This window comes from Mesitornis unicolor, unplaced genomic scaffold (genome assembly GCF_000695765.1).
Source record: "Mesitornis unicolor isolate BGI_N332 unplaced genomic scaffold, ASM69576v1 scaffold2051, whole genome shotgun sequence".
Taxonomy (NCBI): Eukaryota; Metazoa; Chordata; class Aves; order Mesitornithiformes; family Mesitornithidae; genus Mesitornis; species Mesitornis unicolor.
Window position 1 is genome coordinate 71,807 of NW_010161488.1, and position 22,527 is coordinate 94,333.

Below are 22,527 nucleotides of genomic sequence, written 5' to 3' on the forward strand. Positions count from 1 at the left end.
TCTGCAGTACCTGGTGTCCCTTGGAGGTCTCCCAGTGGTACATGAGCTTATTTGGTGTGATATGTAATAATCACCATCTAAAGCATTGCTTCTGACTGCTAGAAAAATAAAGTAACCAAATCAAGGGAAAAGATGTCATTGTACCTAATTCAAAGTGTCAAAAAAACCCTGTGCAAATTATTGTAAAGTAATCCATCTGAACATGTAAAGAGCTATAATTATAAATACATATATAAGATTGATTCTGCTCACAAGGTAAATTGATGGTCGCTTTAAATTATGTTCAAGAGTATATTTGACAAGTAATGACTTTTCAAAGTGGCATGTGTCTAATTGAATAAACGAAGTGGAGAGTTGCAATGACAAGGTGGATGAGCTGGAGAAATATGTTCAGAAGAGAGTGCAGCCAGGGTTTGTACGGACACCCCAACTACTGCAGTAAATAGTCTAATGTGCAGCTTTTAGTCAGTGATAATAGAGGAGAAATGTGAAGGACCAATTTTTCAAGGTAATGACAGAATAAATCAGGTGCAATAGTGCACTGTGCTGACTTGTAGAATTCCTCTGATGAAAATTACAGAAGTCAGCTATTTCAGGCAAAATTATGGTGCCATGATTGTCATAAATGATGTAATCATAGGAGAGGGGATTTTGTATACTGTTAATGCATTCTGGCTTTAACTATTCATGAAAAATACATTCTCCCTCTTTTGATTTAGATTACTTATTTAGATTACTTGCCGTTAGGTTTCCATAAACCATTTTCATTATTTGTGATTTTATCATGTATATTGATTTTACATCTATAATCTCCTAAGTTTTATAACATTAAAAGTAGTGAAGACACCTAAAACACTTGAAGAGAAAAACAAAGTATTTTTTTTCATATCTTTCAGTAGAAAGAGTGAATTTTGGAGGTGGAGGGAGAAAGGGGAATACATCTGAAATTTCTTCTAAGCATCTCCAAAGAGAAATGTATCCCTCAGCCCCAGACTGCCTCTGAAACGCTGGGCACACAATCAATAAACCATGTATCACTCTGAAGTACAGAGTGACATGTGGCTTACACGGATTATGCCACAGAAAGACATATTGTGCTTTACGAGTATAACCAGAATAGCTGACCATTTGTAGAGCACACCTCCACAGATTCATTGAGGGATATAATGATGTGGGTCCCGGCAAAATTTTAACATGCTGCAAATTCACTCTTTTCTCCCTAAGACTGAAGATTAACATAAAGCAGGCATTTTTCTTCTCAGATTTCCTATGGAGGCTATAAGGAAGAAAAATACTGCTGGCACATTGCTTTGTCTTCACGAAATTATTGTTCCTTTCATGCCTCAAAGCAGAATTAAGTTTAAGAGGCGGGTTGGCCTGGCACCACATTTTTTTTGTTGTGTTGACATTTTTAATAACTGCCTATAACTGCAGATATGTTATTGAGACAGAGTTTGTTGCCAGAGGTACATTTTTATTGTGAGCTGAGTAAAGAGTCTTCTATAATGTAAAATTGAGACAATCTCCAACTTTTTGAAGTAGCTCTTTAATTGATATTTACAATTTGTGGCAGTAATCCACTTTAGATTCCATTTGACATCATATTCATAATTAGTTTTAGTAGGACTTTAGGAATACAATTTGAAAATATTTTTTGATTATTTGTTATAATATACACACAGTTAATGTTTCAGTCATTTCTGGGGAATTTGAAAACTGAAAGGAATTAGGAACACAGACCTTGATTTCATTCAGTACGCCTTGCATTTCCTCTGACAGGACAATTTTTATTCTCAATTATAACTATTAAAATTATTCACATCTCAAAATAAGAATGACTGAAAACTTGTTTTCTTTTTAAATGGTAGTATATTTAGTGTTTCCACTACATGTTATGGAAAAGATAATTTAATGCTTTGTTTGTATTTTAGTGTGTCCGTGATTTAAATATATGCCTTAATAATTAAAGTTCTGTTATTTGCACTGACAAAAATATGGTGGTAAAATAATTAAAAGTCAATTAAATTCTATTAATCAACTAAAAGAGAATATTTAGACTACTTATGCATCATTCATTCAAAGTTTTTATTAAGTATTTTTTAATGTTTTTTATATTATCTGTCAGGAATCCTCTACAAAGGAAATGGTGAAAATCAATTTATATCTCAGCAACCCCCAGTTGTCAGTAGCATTATGGGCAATGGAAGACGCCGCAGCATCTCCTGTCCAAGCTGTAATGGTCAAGCTGATGGTAATAAATTGCTGGCTCCGGTTGCCTTAGCTTGCGGGATTGATGGCAGTCTTTACGTGGGGGATTTCAACTATGTTCGGCGGATATTCCCATCTGGAAACGTAACTAGTGTGCTGGAGCTGAGGTATGTTTTCCTCTCATCTCAGACTTTTGGAGCTGGGAATTACTGCTACAGACAGAAGTAGGGAATAGATTTCTGATATTGTGATTGTTAGAGTTTCCAAAGGCTTTTAGGAACAAAAAAAGATGATACAAAAGATTTTAATACATTTGAAAAAAAGCATTTAAAACTGAAGTGAAAATATTTTACCCTGACAAGATATTTTTACTGGGACAATTTAATCTACTCAAAGTAATTATTCTGTGGATTTTAAGAGTTAACCTACATAGTCAACATGAGTGCACAAAAAGTCATTCACTGCTTCACTGATGATAGATGTAAATGTTGCATTCTTTTCATCTTTTATCATCCTTTCTAAATGTTTTTCTAATAATGTTTTTCTGTTCTTTTTTTACTTGCTTCCACCAAGAAATAAAGATTTTAGACATAGGTAAGCATTCCTTAAAGAAGATTTATTTTTCTAACTGCTCTTTTTCCTTTTTTAACAAATGAATGCTTATAATGGAGAAGTCATTTCTGAGATGTATTATTAGAAAAGAGGAGTATTTTTCAAAAATAATGAGTTCATATGTTTTAGTTATGTCAGCTGTCAGGATGCATCGTCCTTTTGGATACGAGTTCCTCTTTTCTCATCACTCTCTGTCCACAGTCAGGCTTCTTTTCATGTGTGTGTGTGCCCTCCTTTGCTGTCCCCTCATCTCCTATTCCTTGCTGGCAGCACTTCTGCTGATCCTCTCAAAACTCACTCATTAATCAGATATCCCAAATACAATGAGAATGGCATATAAGAAATAAAATTAGAGAAGTATCAAGTGAGTTCATTTCATTAGCCTTTGGATGTTGTCTTTTCAGGCTCACATTTAACAGATTTGTTTCCTTAAGGGTGAACTTCTCTTAATAATGAAGGCTGAAATTGGCCCATAATAACACAACTCCAGGAGTTAAGATTTTAACCTGCACCAAGATTCATAGGACTGATCATAAAAACAATAGTAATCAGAAGGATTGAAGTACAGCGTTCATCTGCCCTGGCATCGCTACAGTAGTGGCAAGGACAGAAGAGGAAAAGGTGGATGCTTAGCATTGCTTTGCCACAGCAGCCAGTGATGATAAAGAGACAAAAACAGAGTTGTGCTAAAATCTTGTTGGGTGCGTGAAACCCTGCAAGACTTTGTGGTGGAGCTGCTAAGTATAGGGCTTAGCAGCCCCGCCGGTCCCTGTCTCTCCTCTTTTGCTGCCAATTGTTTTCCTTCCTTGTTTTTAAACAAATCCCAGAGAGACACATCTCCGTTCTGCTTTTTTTTGAATTTGCTTTCCTTTTGGCATACTTCTTTGTGAGGAAGGGTTTTATGTTTAAAAAAGTACATTTCAAATGTGTTAGGCAGAAAATTCCATGACTAAATAAGGTGTTTGCATCAGTGGTAATGATCAGAATTGGAAGTTGATGCACAGTCTAGCTGGTTTTATGTTATTTTCCAGGTGTGTCTCAGCGGTAATCTCTTCTATTTGGTGATCGTAGGTTTTCACTATTATGTTAAATTTGCATTTGTTCCACTGCTTTTAAAAGTGGTATCACAAAGTTGTGATTGCAACTGGATAAGACATTGTCTTGGCAAATGCATGGATTATGGAATAATACTCAAAATGGGAATTCAGAATGGACAAACGGGATTAAGGAACGTACATGTAGTGAGGTTTGTTTTGCTGTCATTTAGTAGTGACATTCTCTCCTGCTTCTGGCAGAGCTGTGGTCACAGGCTCAACTGCAGCGTTTCAGAAACTAGGTCCCTGCATGTAAGAAAAGTTGCTGAGAGAGAAGATTGAGGCTTTTCTCCTTTATTCATGCCTACCCATGCAGAAGCTCCAGGTAGTGAAATTGCAATCCTACTGAACAAATTGGTCTAACAGCATTTTCATGGGCCTGTGTAGCAGCTGTGAAGTGGGGGTTTCTCCTGAGGTAGAGGAGGCATATAGGACCGTGGAGAACTGACTAAGCAGGAGGCGTGGAGCACACTGTGCAGCCTGACATGGGCTACTACAAGCTTGAGTTTTTTTCTCCCATCATACAATGTTTTCCCAGTGTCCACTCTTAGCCTCAGGGGTTTGCTGCTCTTGGTCTTCCTGAGCCAAGAGTGGCATCTTTATGTGCAACCCCTGATGGCTTTTTGTTCTATAAATTTAGCTGATTTTTATTTAACACTTGTAAACTTTTGGGATCCACCAAATCCTGTGGCCATGGGTTCCTCAGCTTAAGGACACCCCATGAGATCAAATGGCTTCTTTTGCCTGCATAGTCCTGCAGAGCCCTGTGAAATGCTGAAGAGATTTCTATTTAAACTGCAGTTTGGAAAGCAGCCCTCAACAGACCACTTTGCAATATATAATTACTAGATACCGAAACTAAGAAAATGCATTAAAATATGCATCCCCAGGTAAAACTAATGAACGGGCCTAAATACTAGTTCAGATCTATTATCGCTTCAAGCATTCAACTTTCCCTGCGCATAAACCCAGCACTGCAGCACAGAGAGTGATGTGCCTCACACCTCAAGGAGCCTGTACTCTAAATTAGAGAGACAATGCAGATCAAATTTATTCTCTCATGTACCAGTGACCTAACATTTTTTCAATCTCAAAGCTGAACAGAAGTCTTTATACACACTGCTGCCTGTGGGTGATCAATGCTGATAGGCATTCATGGGAGAAGTAGTTTTCAGAAGCACTTTGAAGACAAGGAGGTCATTTGTAGGCTATGGCAGTATCCCAAGTCTGTAGAGAGCCAGAAAAAAGTTTAGCAAAACATAAAAACAGCTTTGAGTGTATATGGCTTAGAAGGCACAGAGTGAATGGGAGAGAGGGACACTGAAGCAGGAAGAGTATTTTTTTGAAATTTGTGCATGGAGAGTAATGCAGGTGATCTGACAGCTGAAGACTTGCAAGATCGGTGTAAGTAAGATAAAATCATGCAATGGGAAATAGATCATTATATCTCTGTGCCTGTGTGTGCATGCACTTCAGATCTGAAGCACTGCTACTATTATTTGGCATAGACAGAACAAGTTACTTTGTAGTCATTTGTCTTATAGGAGCCCATGTTTGTATGCAACCCTGTTTTTCAGAGCTACTGACAGTGATGAGGCAATGCTGACTGAGTCAAGAGGCCACCGACTGTGAATTTTACTTCTTTGTGTTTGTTGTTGTTGATAGAAGGCAGAAGCTTAATACTATCTCAAGCTACAATGAAATAGAATAAAATCTGTGCAGCTTTCCAGCTGCTGGCTGCTTATCCCTGTACTATTTTTGAGATCTGCATAGATGTTTTCTGGCTGAAAAACAAACATGTTTTTCACTGGACAGTTCCTCAGATTGTGCCTTGCTCATGTGAATTAATGAGGTTCTTCTATCAGCTAAAGCCACCTCAGCTTTTTAACCTTCACTTGAGAAGAAATGCTGAAGCTAAGCCTGTTACGTTATCTCAGAAAAGAGCCATTAGACATCTACGTATGACAAATTGGAGAGTTTATATTGGTTGAATAATAATACCCTGTGCACTCCTCCCAAACTTTGGGGACTTTTTAAATAAAAGTATAAAATATCCTTAAATTATCAGCTGATTTTTTGTTTTGATGTGGATACACTACTCACTATGAGAAGTCATTCGAAATAAGAAAAGCTTCATAATTTTTGTTGGAAATAATTAAAATATAGGGGGGTTTTATATTTATGAAGAAAACAGCTTTAATAATTATTGTTAGAAATAATTGGTTTAGGCATAAATTATTTCGTTACTGATTTGATGACTCTTTCTTCCAACAATTGAAAAATTATGAAGACAATGTTAGATGAGTTGAATATAAGTACTTCAATTTAGAATTTTAGTAGTATAAGACAGGACTTTATTTTAAATTACAATTAAATAAAATTTAATTGCACATTTCACATTTTGCAATGTGTTTATATTTGAAGTGTCTGGAAAGTTTCTTAAAGAATAAAGCAATCACGTAAATGGGTATAATTTAATTTGCAGTCTATGGAGGTATAAATAATTCTAACGCTACATAGTGATCATATAAATGACCTCTGTGTAAATTAAGGTTTCAAATATACCTTTCAGCTGTTAAGCACACAGGCAATAATAGATTTCCAACAGACAGAAATTTAAAGTAAGCCTGCATTTAATTGTTTTCAGACATGCTGTACAACACTCAGCTCTGTAGCAGAGCTTTTTAAGAGTTGCTAATCACTGTGTATTTGATTTCTTGGTTTCTTCATTTTCAACCAACATGTTAAAAGTCTTAAAACCAAAGAAAATCCTATTTATGCAACACATTTCTTCTGTGTTTTTGTAATTGGATAGCTATAAAAATCTGTCCCTGCTAAAAGACATAATTTGTTCACAAGTTGCTCCTTGTGGTCTCTGGTTGCTTTTTCCAAGTGGCAGTACGTACAAATGCGTTACTTTAGCAGAGTTATGTATTTACAAACGTGAAGTGTAGAATTCTGCGAGCAGATGTTTGGCTATCACCAAGACTGGGGGATGTGTTTAAGCAGCACTTTTGCAAACATCAGAAGTGGGACTGCATGTTCTGATGCTCTGCTTCAATCCATTAGGAGAGCATCTGAAATTACCTCCTGTATTTACATGACCTTATTTCAGCTCTTCATGCCATAAATTAGGTCAGGAGTCCCAACTGCAGTGGGTTAAGTTTCTACATCATAATATATCAACCCAAAAGGTACTCTCCAGGGCTGTTTTGTTCACCAGCAGGGGAGAAAAGACAGTAATTCTCAATTATGTGGCACCAGTGGAGAGGCAAAATGTACATTTCTGGGAAAACGGTTAGCAGTATATATTGTCACTGTAATGAAGACTGTGTTGGCATAGTTAGCGGTTTTGTGCCAATGTACACAGTTATTTGAAATATGACTCTTGAGTTCAGAAGAATGGAAGAGCTCTGCTCTGTGCTCTGGTGAAATAGATGACATTTCCTAATGCATTAAATCATGCGTATCATGTCTTTGAAAGCAGTGGATTAAACAAATACTTATGAAGGATGTCTTATCTCTTGCCTGTGAACTAATAATATGAATTCTGCCTTATCTGTTTATGAATTATATACACCATGAACCCCATCAGCCTTTTATAAATTATAATAAAACTGATGGGATGATAACAGCAACAAAGTGTAAGCGAGGGCTGGGGTCCTGCTGCAAAGTTTGGAACTGGATCAAGCTTCCCAGAAAGCCTGGGAGTTTTTAGATAGCAGTATTTTGATTTGGCCTCTTACAGAAACAGGAGCTGCCTCTAATTACAGAGCATGGCACAGGCCTGTGAGCATCACGGACTAAATGGACCTTCTGTCCCCAAAGGATGAGCAGTCTTGTTTGGACTGCTGTGATACAGGCAAGAAATGCGAACTGAGAAAGGTTTCAGGGCCGTAACCTGTCCTACCTATGCCTAGAGCATCACCCTGGTTTTTAACTATTTCTGTATTACTACACACTGCACATGAACTGCAGCCTTCTCTTCTCGATCCCGTGGTGGGTGCACTTAATTACAGCATACGCAATGTGTAATTCCGTTTTACAGCAACAACCCAGCTCACAGATACTACCTTGCAACTGACCCCGTGACAGGAGATTTGTACGTTTCTGACACAAACACACGCAGGATTTATCGGCCCAAGTCGCTCACGGGTGCGAAAGACCTGACCAAAAATGCTGAGGTAATCGGAGGAACTGGGGAGCAGTGCCTACCGTTTGATGAGGCAAGGTGTGGTGATGGAGGCAAGGCGGTGGAGGCAACTTTCATGAGTCCTAAAGGTAAAAAAGATTTATCCTTCCGTAACTTTCAAAATAATATGAGATTTCAGAGCCGAGGGCATGATCGTGTTTAATTACTGAACCCAGTAGTTGGCCCAAAAATATGGTTTTGAGTAATTTCTTACAACTGGAAAGACCATGGAGAAAGAGAGCTACAGAGGACCTGGGTTGACTTTTTAGGAAGTATTGGGCTTTTCATGGTTATTGAGCATTTTTAAATGCTCATTTAGATTATGTGCTTGACAGGCAATAGTGAAGATTTAAAATCAGTGTTACTTTTGGTCCTGCTTATCCCATTTTTCAAGTTAACTTAAAAGCTAGACACTTCCCAGCATACTCTCGCAATAACAGAAAATGCTATCAACAGGAGTAGATCTCATACTGAACATTGGTTTATTATACCAAATATTTTTACAAGCTGTTTTACTACCTACTGCCTAACACCATTTATTCTGCCCTTAATTTCCACTAAATACATATCACTTAACGCCCTTAGTAATGGTAAATATATTCAGTGCTAGTACAAGAAACTAATTTCTATTCTCTTCATTAAAGGAATAGCAATCGACAAGAATGGGTTGATCTACTTTGTTGATGGGACCATGATCAGAAAAGTGGACCAGAATGGGATAATATCCACTTTGCTTGGCTCCAACGACCTGACCTCAGCACGACCTCTGACCTGTGATACCAGCATGCACATCAGCCAGGTACTTCTTAATTTGGAAAGCTGAGCTGGGGCTAGAAATGCAAATGCAGCTTTCTTGCTCCTTAAAATAAAACTGGGTGGAATGCGTAATGGATATGTAACAGCAGAAATTTGGGAGAAAGAAACCTATTCCAAGGGCATGAATCACAGTGTGTTCAAGAGCTATAAACGCTCCTGTATTCAATTTTTCTGCCCATAAAGTTCAGTTCAGTTTAGAACAGCAAAACTATCAGCACGAAGCATTAAGTCTGGTAGTAAATACTAGGAGACTGGCAGATCTGTTAGAACTATCTTGGCATGTTGATGTTTTCTGAATTACTAACATCCTTGGCCTGCTAGAGAGAATAAAGGATATGTACAAAAGAACGTATTTTTCTGTTTGTCTCAAGAAGCTTGAGTAGGTAAGAAGGGACATCACCAGTGGTATGTTTCAAAGTGGAGTACAGGAGAGGGTTTCATAATGAGGAAGGTAGTAAGTTATTTCTGCTGTTACAAGAATAAAAGATGAGTGCTGTCCTTAAAGTACATATTTGGACTTTGATACCTGTCTCTATTTTTATTTCTGCATTTGTGATACAGAAAAGCATAGCATTTATTGGAGGAGTAACTCAACCTGGATTATAGTTCCAATGCAACTGGCTTTATTTCAATAAAATAGATGGCTGAACATTGTTCCCCATGCCTCCCTGCAAAGCTTTAGTTTGCTGCATGTATTTTCATACAAGTCTTTTTGTCGTGTTTGTTACAGCAAATGAAAAATAGCCTTAACAGCAGTGTCTAAAACTGAAGGTGAATTAATTCATTTAATCTGCACTGGCTAACTGTTTAACAAAATGCTTCTCTCTGTTAAGGTTCGTCTGGAATGGCCGACAGATTTAGCTATCAACCCGATGGATAACTCCATTTATGTTTTGGATAACAACGTAGTCTTACAGATCACTGAAAACCGTCAGGTTCGCATTGCTGCAGGGAGGCCAATGCATTGCCAGGTTCCTGGTGTGGAGTACACGGTGGGAAAGCACGCTGTACAGACCACGCTAGAGTCGGCAACTGCCATTGCCGTGTCCTACAGTGGTGTCCTCTACATTACAGAAACTGATGAAAAAAAGATTAATAGGATAAGACAGGTCACGACCGATGGAGAAATCTCATTAGTTGCTGGAATACCTTCAGAGTGCGATTGCAAAAACGATGTCAACTGTGACTGTTACCAAAATGGAGATGGCTATGCTAAAGATGCCAAACTTAATGCCCCTTCCTCCTTAGCTGTGTCTCCGGATGGCACCCTCTATATTGCTGATCTGGGAAATATTAGAATACGGGCTGTGTCAAAGAATAAACCCTTACTGAATTCAGTGAACTTCTATGAAGTTGCTTCTCCAACTGACCAAGAGCTTTATATCTTTGATGTCAATGGTACTCACCAGTACACTGTGAGTTTAGTCACCGGAGACTATCTGTACAATTTTAGCTACAGTAATGATAATGATATTACTGCGGTAACGGATAGCAATGGGAATACGCTTCGTATCCGACGGGATCCCAACCGGATGCCAGTGAGAGTGGTGTCTCCTGATAACCAAGTCATCTGGTTGACGATAGGCACTAATGGATGTTTGAAGAGCATGACCGCACAAGGGCAGGAGCTTGTCTTATTTACCTACCATGGCAACAGTGGACTTCTGGCAACTAAAAGTGATGAGACTGGATGGACCACTTTTTTTGAGTAAGTACAGAAAATAAAGTCAGATGCTGTGTAGTTTTACTGAGTTATACAGTACCATTTGAAATATTTCTGCAGACTGGTGAAGTAACTGTAAAGATGACCTTTGATAACAAAAAGCACAGAAAGATGCTTTTTTTTCCCATGCTGTCTTCCTCTGTCTGACTTCTTCTGAACGTAGGGTCTGATTAATTTAAATTCATTATTTTGAATTTCAGTTTTATGTGTTGAAATAATTGTGAGACAACATCTCAGTCTTGTCAAGCTGTAACTTAGACAACCACGATTTTGTAGACCTGCATCAAAAACTAGATTTTCATCTCATTTGCTCATTAGATTGACATGGTTCTGCAGCAGATACTGACAAGAAATTTGTCTTCGCTGCTCAGTATTTTTTCTTTCTTTTTTCCCAAAGTAAAAGCATGTCTGCATGGTCTTTTACCAGAAAAAAAGGCTGAGTGGGTATTTTTTTTAGGTTTTTAGGGATCTCCTGGATGGCATGGCAGGCTTTCATGCAGGTGGACCCAGGCAGAAGAAGCTGAGAAATGTGGGCTGTGTGGGGGGAGTGTCATTGCTGTAGGGATAAACTGAAAACACAGAGACCACCAGTAACGTGTGGTGTACAGGTGCAAGCAAGAAAGGTATTACTGGAACAGTATGGGACTTGTAATTTTTTCAGCCTCAGAAAAAAATCTTTTCAGTGAATTGCTTTACCCTGTGTTACAGTCATTAAATCATCAATGTCTGTCCATAGCAGCCAGATTAGTAAAACGTTTTACAGAATCCTCAATTATATTGACTAAGGAAGGTCATGACAATTTATAGATAAACTAGTAGAACCTGATCACGTATGGGTTTTATAGGCAACTTCATGCCCAAATGAGCTGAACTATTAACTGATACACCAATTTAAATGTAACAAAAATGCAGTTTTAAACACAAACTATTTATTTCCAAAAAGTTCAATGTAGAATTAACACAGATTTTTTTTCCAGTCATCTCTGTCAACTGGAAAAATATACATATTTTTAAATCCCATGAAAGACATGCTAAGGTTGGGTAAAAAAGTGTCTATGAAGGAGTAGAAAATGTAGAGTTAGTATGATAAGTAAAAGTGTTAGAGGACCCTCAGCTGAAGTATTCAGGATTACAAAGGGCATCATGAAAATCCAGTAAGTCCCTCTTCTTTTTCTCTTTTTCCCCTCTTCTTTTCTCCTATCTTTATGATGAAATGCAGTAGCAACTGCTGCCAAGGTCAAGGCCTAAAAAAAAAGCTTTCAATTCAACACACATGATAAAGAAAATAAAGTGCCAGTGTCAGGCAGTGGCAGCAAAGCCAAACATCTGTGTTCTGAGATAACTTCCCATTTCTGTCAGCGTACATTTGGCTGAGGCAGTGTGCAGGAGGACTCCAAGCACCTGTATCTACTCTCCAGCCTTTACGTACACCCATAAGAGATGTGAGAGCAGCAGGTGCTGCTTTGCTACATATTGTGTCTTGAAGTGGAGACAGGGCTAGAAATGCTGGTCCCTAACAAAGACAGCAGGTGGAATGGCACCGCTGCCAGTTTTAAGGTATTCTGAAAAAAATCTGTTAATTGGCAGAGCTTTGGTAGTGGGCCCATTCCCAAAGCATTAGTGCACGTCTGTAATATTTAATTGTGCATTTGTGCATCCGCTGCCTCTTTTTAGGTCCTGCCAAGAGGACACAGAAGCACAGCAAGGATGCATAGAGGGATGAGAAACTGTTTGATCGGGAGGGTATGTGTTCTCCTTCCTGTGAGTTTGCCCTGTCCTGTATGCTGAGAGACCAAAGCACAGCTTCGGATGGGCTGAGAATACTCATCCAGTTCCACAGAGACTAAATTTGGTATTTAACTGTGACACACACCACCACTTGTTTCCAGCAGGCGAGTTGGGCAAGGCAGTCAATTTAGGGGTTAGTGAAGTCCCTTACTGAAATTAAGGCATCTGCTGGGTACAGCAGGCACTTTAAATCATGCTGGCATTCATACTGGCTGATTGAGGACCTACAGTTTTAATCAGGGCAGTAATTTCTCACCATGTTGCCTGTAGTTTTTGTGTAGCCTACGGCGGTGCACTGCAGAAGTAGCTGATGGCTTCTGAATGCATCTTAATGGCGTCTGCATGACCGAAAAAAGTGGATATTATACTCACTATTAAGTGGTTGATAGGTCTGTATTTTTCATCATAAGAGAGAATTTAGGGTGCTGCGTGTCATGAAGTGCATTGTTATTTACCGAATCTGGAAACAGCCGTCTTTTACACCTGCTCTGCTTTCATGCAGACTTTTTGGTCTGAGTTAGGTCTGTCCAGCTGGCTTACAGAGAACACAGAGGGCAGGCTGTTCCCGTCAGTAAGTGTTAGTATTATTTCCAAGCTGCTGTTTATGCTCTTCCTAAACAATTACCTCCGACCAACGTTTTGTTAGAATTCCCAAGCTGAAATAATTACGGAGAAAGCTAGGCAATTTCACTCACCCCGCACTTGCTAGCATATGAGGATTATGCAGAAGAAGATACTAATCTCCTCCCTGTAGCCATGGTGAAGAAATAATCTGTTTAATTGCAACAAGGAAGATTCAGATTAGACATTTGGAAAAACTTCATGGTGAAGATTTTGGAGCCCTGGAGCAGAAAGACAATGATAGTGACCCCTTGCCCTTCGCAGACTGTCTTTAAGAGCAGATGAGACATCTTGCAGGACTAACGCAGGAAGAGCAATCCTGCCTTGGGGTCAGGGTTGGACCACATGGCCTCTCAGGGTCCCTTCCAGTCTTGTTTTCTGTGATGCTCTGTACAAGTTAATACCAAAAATAAAAAATTGTACTGATTATGTGAAGCTACAGGGAGTAAGTGAAAAAAAGAACAGTACTGTGTTGTTTTTCTTGCCAAAACAGCATTCTTGAAAACATCCAGCAGGCATCATAGCTGCTTGCTTCTTTTTAACTTAAAATCCCCATGCACCACATTTGTGTCTGTGTATTTCCCTTTTGAAGAAAAAGTAGATTTAAACACAACTATTTTGCCATTTTTTTATTCTAGGATCAGCAAACATTACTGGGACTTTGCTGATGACAGTGCTGATGATTTGTAACATTAAATTTGCCTAGGCTGGGTTTCCACAGGCTTCTGCTACTATGACCACCAGAGCTGGAAACCACGTGTATCGTATAAGGGCTTGTGTGGGGGTGAGATGGTGCGTGCGTGCGTGTGTGTGTGTGTGTGTGTGTCTCTCCCAGCTTTTGCGTATTCACATTTGTAGGTAGTGTGGGCTAAAAAAATTTTGGCTGAAGAGCTTTCTGTTGAAAAAACTAAAGGTTTGTTAAAAAGGAGAGGTTTCCCTTGAACATCAAGCTTGGAATAAGAAATTAGGAGAAGAAATCATTCTGACTCGCTTGTTCTATTTTAGTAATAGCAAAATATTTCCGTTTCATTGCTGGATACATTTTCTCTTAATATCAGAGTTTATTTATATATTTTATTTACTTTATTGTATTATTCAGATTCTTAAAATATTTTGGGAAGTGGATAGAAGTTATATTCTATGCTGAATTTCGACTTTCTTCCCACTCAGAGTTAAAACTTTTCAACCATTAGCATTTCCAATGGCCTAGAAGTGTCATTTTCCAACTAGCTCTGAGGACAGCTGGGTTGTTTTGCCATTTCATTGTCATACATCTGTTTAATGGCAGAAGTTATGTTGGAGTAAAAATACTGTGTTTTTAGTAATAAAAAGATCAGTCTTTGGAGCTAATTCAGTAATAGCTTCGTTAAGTATTCTCCTGTGCAAATCTGTTTGTATAACCGGAGCAGGGATCCAAAGAACTTGGATCATTTCAGTTGAGTTCTCAGTGACTTGAGAGCAGATTTATGAAAATTATTTAGTCTTGTCTTCCTTTTTTAGAACAACTTCTTAGTGAAAAGAGGAAATCTTTGAAAAAAACATTGCATCCCAAGAATTGGCAATCACTGCTATGGGACATATTGAAGCGTTTGGACTTCTTTGTTTTCATGGCTTTTTTCCACAGACTACATCACACTAATATCAGATTCAAAAGAAGTTTACTTTTTAATTTCAGTTAGTCTGGATGCTAATTAATCTTATTGCATTTAGTCTCCACTTGGGCTGAAGAAGGGAAGGACTGACATACAGGAAATACTTTTTTACACTCTTTGTGTTTTTACAGTGAAAACTCTAAGTACTAACTTGAATTATTTAGAATATCATATAATTTCATTTCTGTATTTGTTTTCAGACTTAGAGGTTTTTTATATCTTTATGGCAAAATGGATTTCTAAATTCCTGTTTTGGTAAGGGTTATGGTCTGCTCATCAAAATTGACACTTGATGGTTCAAGAATACAAACTTCTGTAAAGTGCTGTTACTAAAATCCCTAGTAACTGTTATCTGTTGCTGAAGGCCTGAAAACTTGCTGAATGAAAAAGTTATTAACAGAGCATTCCCAAAAAGGATTGAAAATGCATGCATACTGAAAAACTAATGGAGCCATATGAAGCTGAAAGTCCTCCAGATTAGGTTTTATAATGAAATTATAATATTAAACAAGTATAAGGGTAATCAGCCTAATCAAATTCTGTTGTTATAAAATTGTGAGGTACCTGAGCTGGAAATCATTAACTATAACTGCATATTATGTATGCATAATATGAACATTTAAACAGATGAATCTTCAAACTTGAACTAATTATAGATATATTAGCATTTTGGAAGTGACACTTCCTAGCCAGCCTACATTACATTATTTTTGTGCAGCAGTTTCTGTTCTGCTTTCACACACAGAGAGCTGAGCCAGGTCCACAGAAGAAGCATTTTCTCTGGGCCTAAGTTTTTGAAGTATCAGAAGTGAACTCCTAAAAAGGCCTGAAGAGCCCCTGTGCAATCGTTCAGTCGTGCAGGAGGTCAGACCTCCCCAGCCTGCAATGTCACGTCTCCATCAAAGCCCTTGCTTGCCAGCCAGGATTTAAATTCAGCTGAAGACCGGTAAAAAGCTCACTCTTAATTTAATGTTTGACTATGCTCAAGAGGTCGAATTATTCCAGAGAAAAAGCTGCTGTTACTCGTGATACTTTATCTGACCAGAAATGTAAGGCAGCCCTCAGAGAAGTTCCCCAGCGTCTTGTTCACCCCGCTCATTCTGAATCATCTCACTGTCCCAAGTCACTCCCTGGGAGCTCATTTGAGGGGCTCTCATGACCTCAGAAGTTGTCAGAGGTGCACAGGGGCCCCGCCGTTCTCATTCAGCTTGCTCCATGACTACTTTGTGTAGCTTCAACCAGGACTTACAGGGAAGTCCTTTAGTTGAATTGTTGGCCTGCTGCCCCTCCAGCCTCTGGATGCTTTATGCTCCTCAGGTTGCTTGAGGAACTGGTACTGGCTGCACTGCAAGGGAGGATGGCCCTAATGGCCTCTTCCATCCTCTTCTTCCCTTAGCCATTAATTCCAATAGCCACTGTTTCTTATGTCTTTCCTGCCTTGTCTCCTCTTGCCTCCCTCTCCTTTTATGAGCAGTATCAGCAGGCAGAGATCTAATGTGAAGTAAGATTCCTTCCCCTACTCCCTGCACGTTCACTCATTTTTGCTCTCCAGACCTTGCCCTCCTATTACGCTTCCTTACTTTCATACCTTGTGCCTTGCTCCTTCCCATGTCACTCATCATTTCTCTAAGGAGTGTTTGGCTTTCCTGCCTTTCCCTTTCTGAGCAGTGCATTTCTTCTCAATCTCCTCTTGTATCTCTTGACAGTCTCTCCAATGTTTCCCTGGGCACTTCATGCCCTGAGCTCATTTGTCTTCTCCTTCCTCTCCTCCCTCTCCTGCTCAATTTCTGTCTCCAAGGGAATGCAACGGAAATCAAAGAGAGTGACATTAGCACACAGAGCTCTTTCAAGTTTACTTTGCTCCCACAGTTACATTGACGAGCTTTCCAGCCATTCTGGAAAGGTGGTGAAATTGTGCAGAATGTGAAATCGTTACAATAATTTTACAGACTAGACGGAATCACAGGTAAAAATCTATTTTCACTGTGTGCTGGAGAGTATCACCCTTTACACATTAGGCTTTTATTAACAATGTATTCAGTGCTGTGGTTTCCTTAAAACTCTGTGATGCAGAATAAGATACTGCCTCTGGCTTGGATTTGTTTAGTTTCCCCACGCACATCATCTGTATCTGTCGGCATTTGGCAACAGAAGAGATGATATTTTGCAGTTTGCCTCTTGTTTCACCTTAATGCATTGCTTGTGGAGTCCGACTTGGAAATACTGCGATATGACTTGTAAAAAGTCTTTGGAATTTCTACTGAAAGATTCCATTTAGATAAAAGCAAGTATTTAATTTTGATCAGATAAAAATTACCCCCCAATAGTAGTGTAAATTCACTTACACTTTTGCTGTATATTAAGATGTTCACAAATCAGTTTTCAGAATTAATATTTCTATACCATTTCCTGTAACAATGGTGGGGTTTTATTTTCCCATAATGTTCAGGTTTCTCTTTGTGTTCATTCTTCTATAACATTTATGTTTCAGTGTAAGAATATCTAAAAATGCCTACTCTTTTTTTGCAATTTTGAAGCTTTCACAGAATCACAGAATCACTTTCATTCTAGTTCGATTCTGTTTTCTTACAAATACCAGAACTTTGTACAAAATTGTAATCAGGATTTTTTTATCAGCTCTAAAAAGCATTCTCTGTATGTCCTTTGTATTACAGCACTTTTTAGATATTTTTATATCTAATGTGCTGTTGTGTATTTAGTCTTGTAAGACTTGTGCTGACAGCGGAGGACACAAACTTGCTGTTTCAGACTCCTCCTGCTTAATAATGAAGTAGATGTTAAAAATAATCCATTAATATGTACCATTGGATATCAATGTGATATTTTTGGAGTGTCCCCTGTTTGCTTTCATATCAGTAGTATATCTCATCTGACAGACATTTACCCATTTCTTGATTCTCGTATGTTTACTATTCCTTGTCTTTAGAATTAGACTAAATAATAGAACTGAGAAACCATTAAATAGGTAATAATATCAAAATAGCAATGCTGATGACACATACCAATATTATTACATCTTACATGTATGAGAAATTAAGATATTATTTGATTTCTGTCAAAGAAATCAGTGTGTGATGTCTCTGTGGTTTTGGAAAGCACTTAGAAGTAAGAATAGTTCAGCAAAGAAGTAGTATTGTTCTATTAATGACATAAATGTCCTGCACTGTCACAGAATCACAGAATCTTAGGAGTTGGAAGGGACCTCGAAAGATCATCCAGTTCAACCCCCCTGCCAGAGCAGGATCACCTAGACCAGGTCACACAGGAACATGTCCAGGCGGGTTTTGAATGTCTCCAGAGAAGGAGACTCCACAACCTCTCTGGGCAGCCTGGTCCAGTGCTCTGTCACCCTTACAGTAAAAAGGTATCTCCTCATTTTCAGATTGAACCTCATATGCTCCAGCTTGCTCCCATTGCCCCTTGTCCTGTCATTGGACATCAGAGAGAAAGGAGCCTGGCTCCTTCCTCCTGACACTCGCCCTTTACAAATTTATAACCATGAATGAGGTCACCCCCCAGTCTCCTCTTCTCCAAGCTAAAGAGACCCAGCTCCCTCAGCCGCTCCTCATAAGGGAGATGCTCCACTCCATCATCTTTGTAGCCCTACGCTGGACTCTCTCCAGCAGTTCCCTGTCCTTCTTGAACTGAGGGGCCCAGAACTGGACACAATATTCCAGATGTGGTCTCACCAGGGCAGAGTAGAGGGCAAGGAGAACCTCTCTCCACCTACTAACCACTCCCCTTCTGATACACCCCAGGATGCCATTGGCCTTCTTGACCACAAGGGCACATTGCTGGCTCATGGTCATCCTGCTGTCCACCAACACCCCCAGGTCCTTTTCTGCCTGGCAGCTTTCCAGCCACTCGTCTCCAAGCCTGTAGCACTGCATGGGGTTATTGTGACCGAACTGTCGTTATTGGGGTTATTGACTGACTGTCAATTCAGTCAGCTCTGCTCAGGCTCCTGGAAGTATCTGTTTCACATCTGCCTTTATCAGAGACTTAATAGTACCATTTGTTAAGTTACTGACATGTTAATATTGTTGTCTCATGTTAATTTTCTTTGTCAAACAGAAGTCAGGGAGGCTGTAGCCAAGCTAGCTTGCTCTGTGCAGTGGACATGGTGTGGTGAGAGTGGAAGAGCAGCTCTAGACTTCACTGGAAAAGGCAGCTCGCTATTTTCAATCATGCTGCATTCAAACACACAGTCTTCCTTTTCAAGCTTCCTCAAGAGATTTCGTTTTCCTTATTGTCATTATTATGTTACTTGTCCTCTCCTCAGCTACACCATTGTTATGATCTTTGTCCTTTTTCTCCAGTTCTACATCTTTTGTCCGTCTGTCTTTTCTTTCTCCTTCATGGGTTTCCTGAACAGGAATAGCACCGATCCTCCAGTTTTCTCCTCCTCCCATTCCTTTGCAAGAGCTGCTGCCACTACACCTCCGAGAAGTGCTCACACCACTAAGACAGAGAGTAATTATTTGGGGGTCCTAGACTCCTGGTTTTCCAGAGAGGTCTATATTTCCACAGTCATAAGGCTTATGCCTGTTGTAAATAGTTCTAAATTTCTTAATCTAATTCCCATCAAAGAGGGGTGAGTCTATCATTTCCAAAGCCTGCACTGGCTGGGCACCAGACTCGTGCTCTGAAGGAATAAGGATGTTATTCTAGATTAACTGTAGAACTTGAATCTAGCGCAACTTTTTTACCATCTTGGTAATCTGCTCTCCTAAAGAAGTATATATATACACCCATGTAATTTTGCTTTCCTTCTGCTAAATTTTCTTTTCAAACATAATGCAGTTTACTAAGTTCATTATGTCCACTTTCTGTGACCTTGTAAAAACATTCTCATAGAAGTTTTACCTTTCAAAACGAAAAAGAATTAAGGGGAAAAAAGCAGCATTACAGCTTATTCTGTGAACAGAATGTCTGGCCACACAGACCAACCCCTTACATCCTTTTTACACTAAGGGCCTATGCACTCAGCTCTGATAGTGTAAGCCGACCTTACAGCAAGGGACAATCTGTCACACAAAGTATACATACACCAACATTTCTTTTATTTGAAAGGCCATACTCTGGTATTTATATTGAAGAGGCACACAGTTTATTTGTACAGTAACAGATGAGCTAAGAAGTTGGGGGGGAGGGAAGTGACACAGAAACAAACCAGCAGCCTCAGGGAGCCCTGAGATTAAAGACACTGCATGGAAAGCTGCTGCGGGGCAGGAGCTGGCTCTGCACACCCCGGCAAAAAGAGTCCGGATCCTGTGGGGCTTGAGGGCAGTGAATTCCCATTAGAGAGAAGTTGAAAAGCGGGGAATGAGTGTTGAGGTCTTGGAGATAAAAGCCTGACTACTGTAATTTAGTTTCAACTTCATAAGGACAAGCCTCCTTCAGTTGATCTTGAATTGGCTGCACTCAGTTCAACAGGGTACACACTGCTGAGGAGCACCCCCAGCCCAGGGAAGTTCCCAGGTAACACCTCTCATTGAAGCCACACCACCTCCATCACGCTGCTCCCAGTGCACCCCTTCTCACCAGAGCTGTTCTTGCTTTTCAGAAAGCACTGTCATCATTAACACTATTCTCGTGCATATGAGGTGTGTGTCAGAAATGTGAGTTACGAAAGAAGTCTTGTTTTTCTGATTCCTTACGAGAATACACACGGCAGGTGCTTATCACAGCAAACAGCACAGTGTGGGAGGACTGGAACACTGTACAGCAACAAGTGAAAAGTTTGGCAGCCTTCTGGCAAAAAAAAAGTAAAGCGGCAGCCCAGCATGAGAAATCTATGTATTGCTTCTTTCACAGCAAAGCACCACTCCCCCAAATACCTGTCTCTGGAAGTCATTTAAGATTAGGCTGGGAAGGTGGTCAGTCTTGCTGCAGCACAAGCACTAAACTCGTGCTTGTTTGCCTGGTTGTGCAGTGAAGTGGAAAATGAGCATCAAAAAATTTCTATGGAAGTGAGCGAGCTACCACAAGGGAAGGTGTTGATTCATTTCTTTGAGCTCCCTTTCCAACAGATACATTTTCTGCAGTGATTTTCATTTAGAGTGTGCCTGTTGTTTTGCAGATGAATTATGGCTGTCAGGAATGGCCTATTTAGGTGAATTGTTCACGTCTGGAGTGCTGAATGCCAGTTTATGAAAAAAAGGCTGAAAACTTTCCTTTGAACGTTATGACAAGATAGATACACACACAAAAAAAGCCTCAAAAGCTGCAGTTATAACAGGAGAAGGTGAAAAGAGAAATTGTCAATCACTTTCAAGCTGAGGAAATTTCTTCATTAAACCAGGCCTGAAAAATTTGTCCTGACCACATTGCTGAGATAAAAGACCATTACCTGAATTATTTAACCAGTTGTGCAAACAGTGGCATAAGACTTTCCCAGATGAAAACGGGGTAAAGACCCTTTCCCCATGGAAGGCAGCCATCAGATAAAGGAAAAGTGGACCAGCTGCTCAAATTTAAGCTTGAATTGTCTGAAACTAGGTTGAGCAGGACAGAGAAATTTAACTAATACTTTTAATGCCCTTCCAGCCTCTGTGTTTTTGTGAGTTTGCATTTTCTGCCCACATTCCCTTAAAAAACCCCAAATAATTAAAATCCTGTCCAGAATTGGACTTCGGGCGGCAGTTTACTCTAGGTCCTTCCTAGAATAATTCCTGAACCTACTTTCTGTAATTCCTGTTCATCCACTGTTTTCTCTGAGCTAGGCACAGCAGAAAGGAAAAGGAAAAGGGAGAGGGGAAAGAAGAGAGAGAGGAAAAAGGAAAAGGAGTAGAGCAGGAAGAGAAAAGAAGGGAAGGAAGCTTTTTTTTCATATATTTAAAATTCTGTAAGAGTGGAAATAATATTACATTTTCTTATCATGTTTAACAATATTCCAGATAAGAACAAAGGAAATAAGCCACCCTTCTTAGACAGTAGTCAAGGTTTTTTTTTAAAAAATCAATCCTTTTGTCATCATTTACAGGCCTACTAGCATACATCAAATTGTCATTTGTGACACATTCACTTCTTTCTTGTTAAGCAAAATAAAACAATATTAGCAAGACATACAACTATCATTGTTTATGGGTTCACTTTAAAAAAATTCTGTTATATCTCAAAAGGAAGTTATAGTTTAATAATTTGGATTTCCTAATGTATTTGTACTGTGAATTCACAAGCAAGATAATAAACCATTTAAGATGTCAAATACACTGTGTGGATATAAAGGAATATGTGCATACCATATTTCAGTTAATACTATTTTTTAAAAAGGAAGATTATAAATGAGTAGTTATTGATCCCCTGAAGTGTGTATTTCAATGAGACTAAAGAAGAAATACCCTCCAAAGAAGAGGAGAAATCATTTGTCTATCCATGCATCTGTAGATTATTTTAACTTTTTGCATTCTTACCAGGCTCATTCAGTCACTCTTCAGACAAATAAAAAGCTAAAATGCATATCAAAATAAGGAAAGCAACTCAGAAATTGAGTAAAGGGAAAAAATTAACAAATTTCATGACGTTGAAGTTGACAGTCTTTTCCTCTTTTTCAACAACCCACATCATGGTTAAAGATGGTCAGAACTAGAGCTCCCATAAGTTGCCATGCCCTATTGTAAACCAGTGGAAGACAAGAGGACTCCTCCGTATGGGTGATGAAATGACAATAAAGGGGACAGTATATATAAGCTCTGAGTTTGTTTCCTTTTGATCAGCAAGGTAACTATTTTGTTACTGGTTTAGCAACACAGTGATACCCTATCATGGTGGCTCCTCTTTACTGTAGTTTTCCAACTG

At 39.2% G+C, this 22,527-nt stretch overlaps 1 protein-coding gene across 2 annotated transcripts in view; it reads left to right on the forward strand.

The window, feature by feature from the left end:
- TENM3 (teneurin transmembrane protein 3) overlaps positions 1–22,527 on the forward strand; it is a 116,621-nt gene that overhangs the window by 71,598 nt on the left and 22,496 nt on the right. Inside the window, exons 16-20 of one of the 2 annotated variants that reach the window (XM_010193031.1) lie at positions 2,126–2,375; positions 2,782–2,802; positions 7,963–8,195; positions 8,751–8,905; positions 9,756–10,630. In XM_010193031.1, coding sequence (XP_010191333.1) covers positions 2,126–2,375; positions 2,782–2,802; positions 7,963–8,195; positions 8,751–8,905; positions 9,756–10,630 — 1,534 coding nt within the window. The remainder of the gene's footprint in view (positions 1–2,125; positions 2,376–2,781; positions 2,803–7,962; positions 8,196–8,750; positions 8,906–9,755; positions 10,631–22,527) is intronic. The other variant, XM_010193039.1, reaches the window with a different exon arrangement.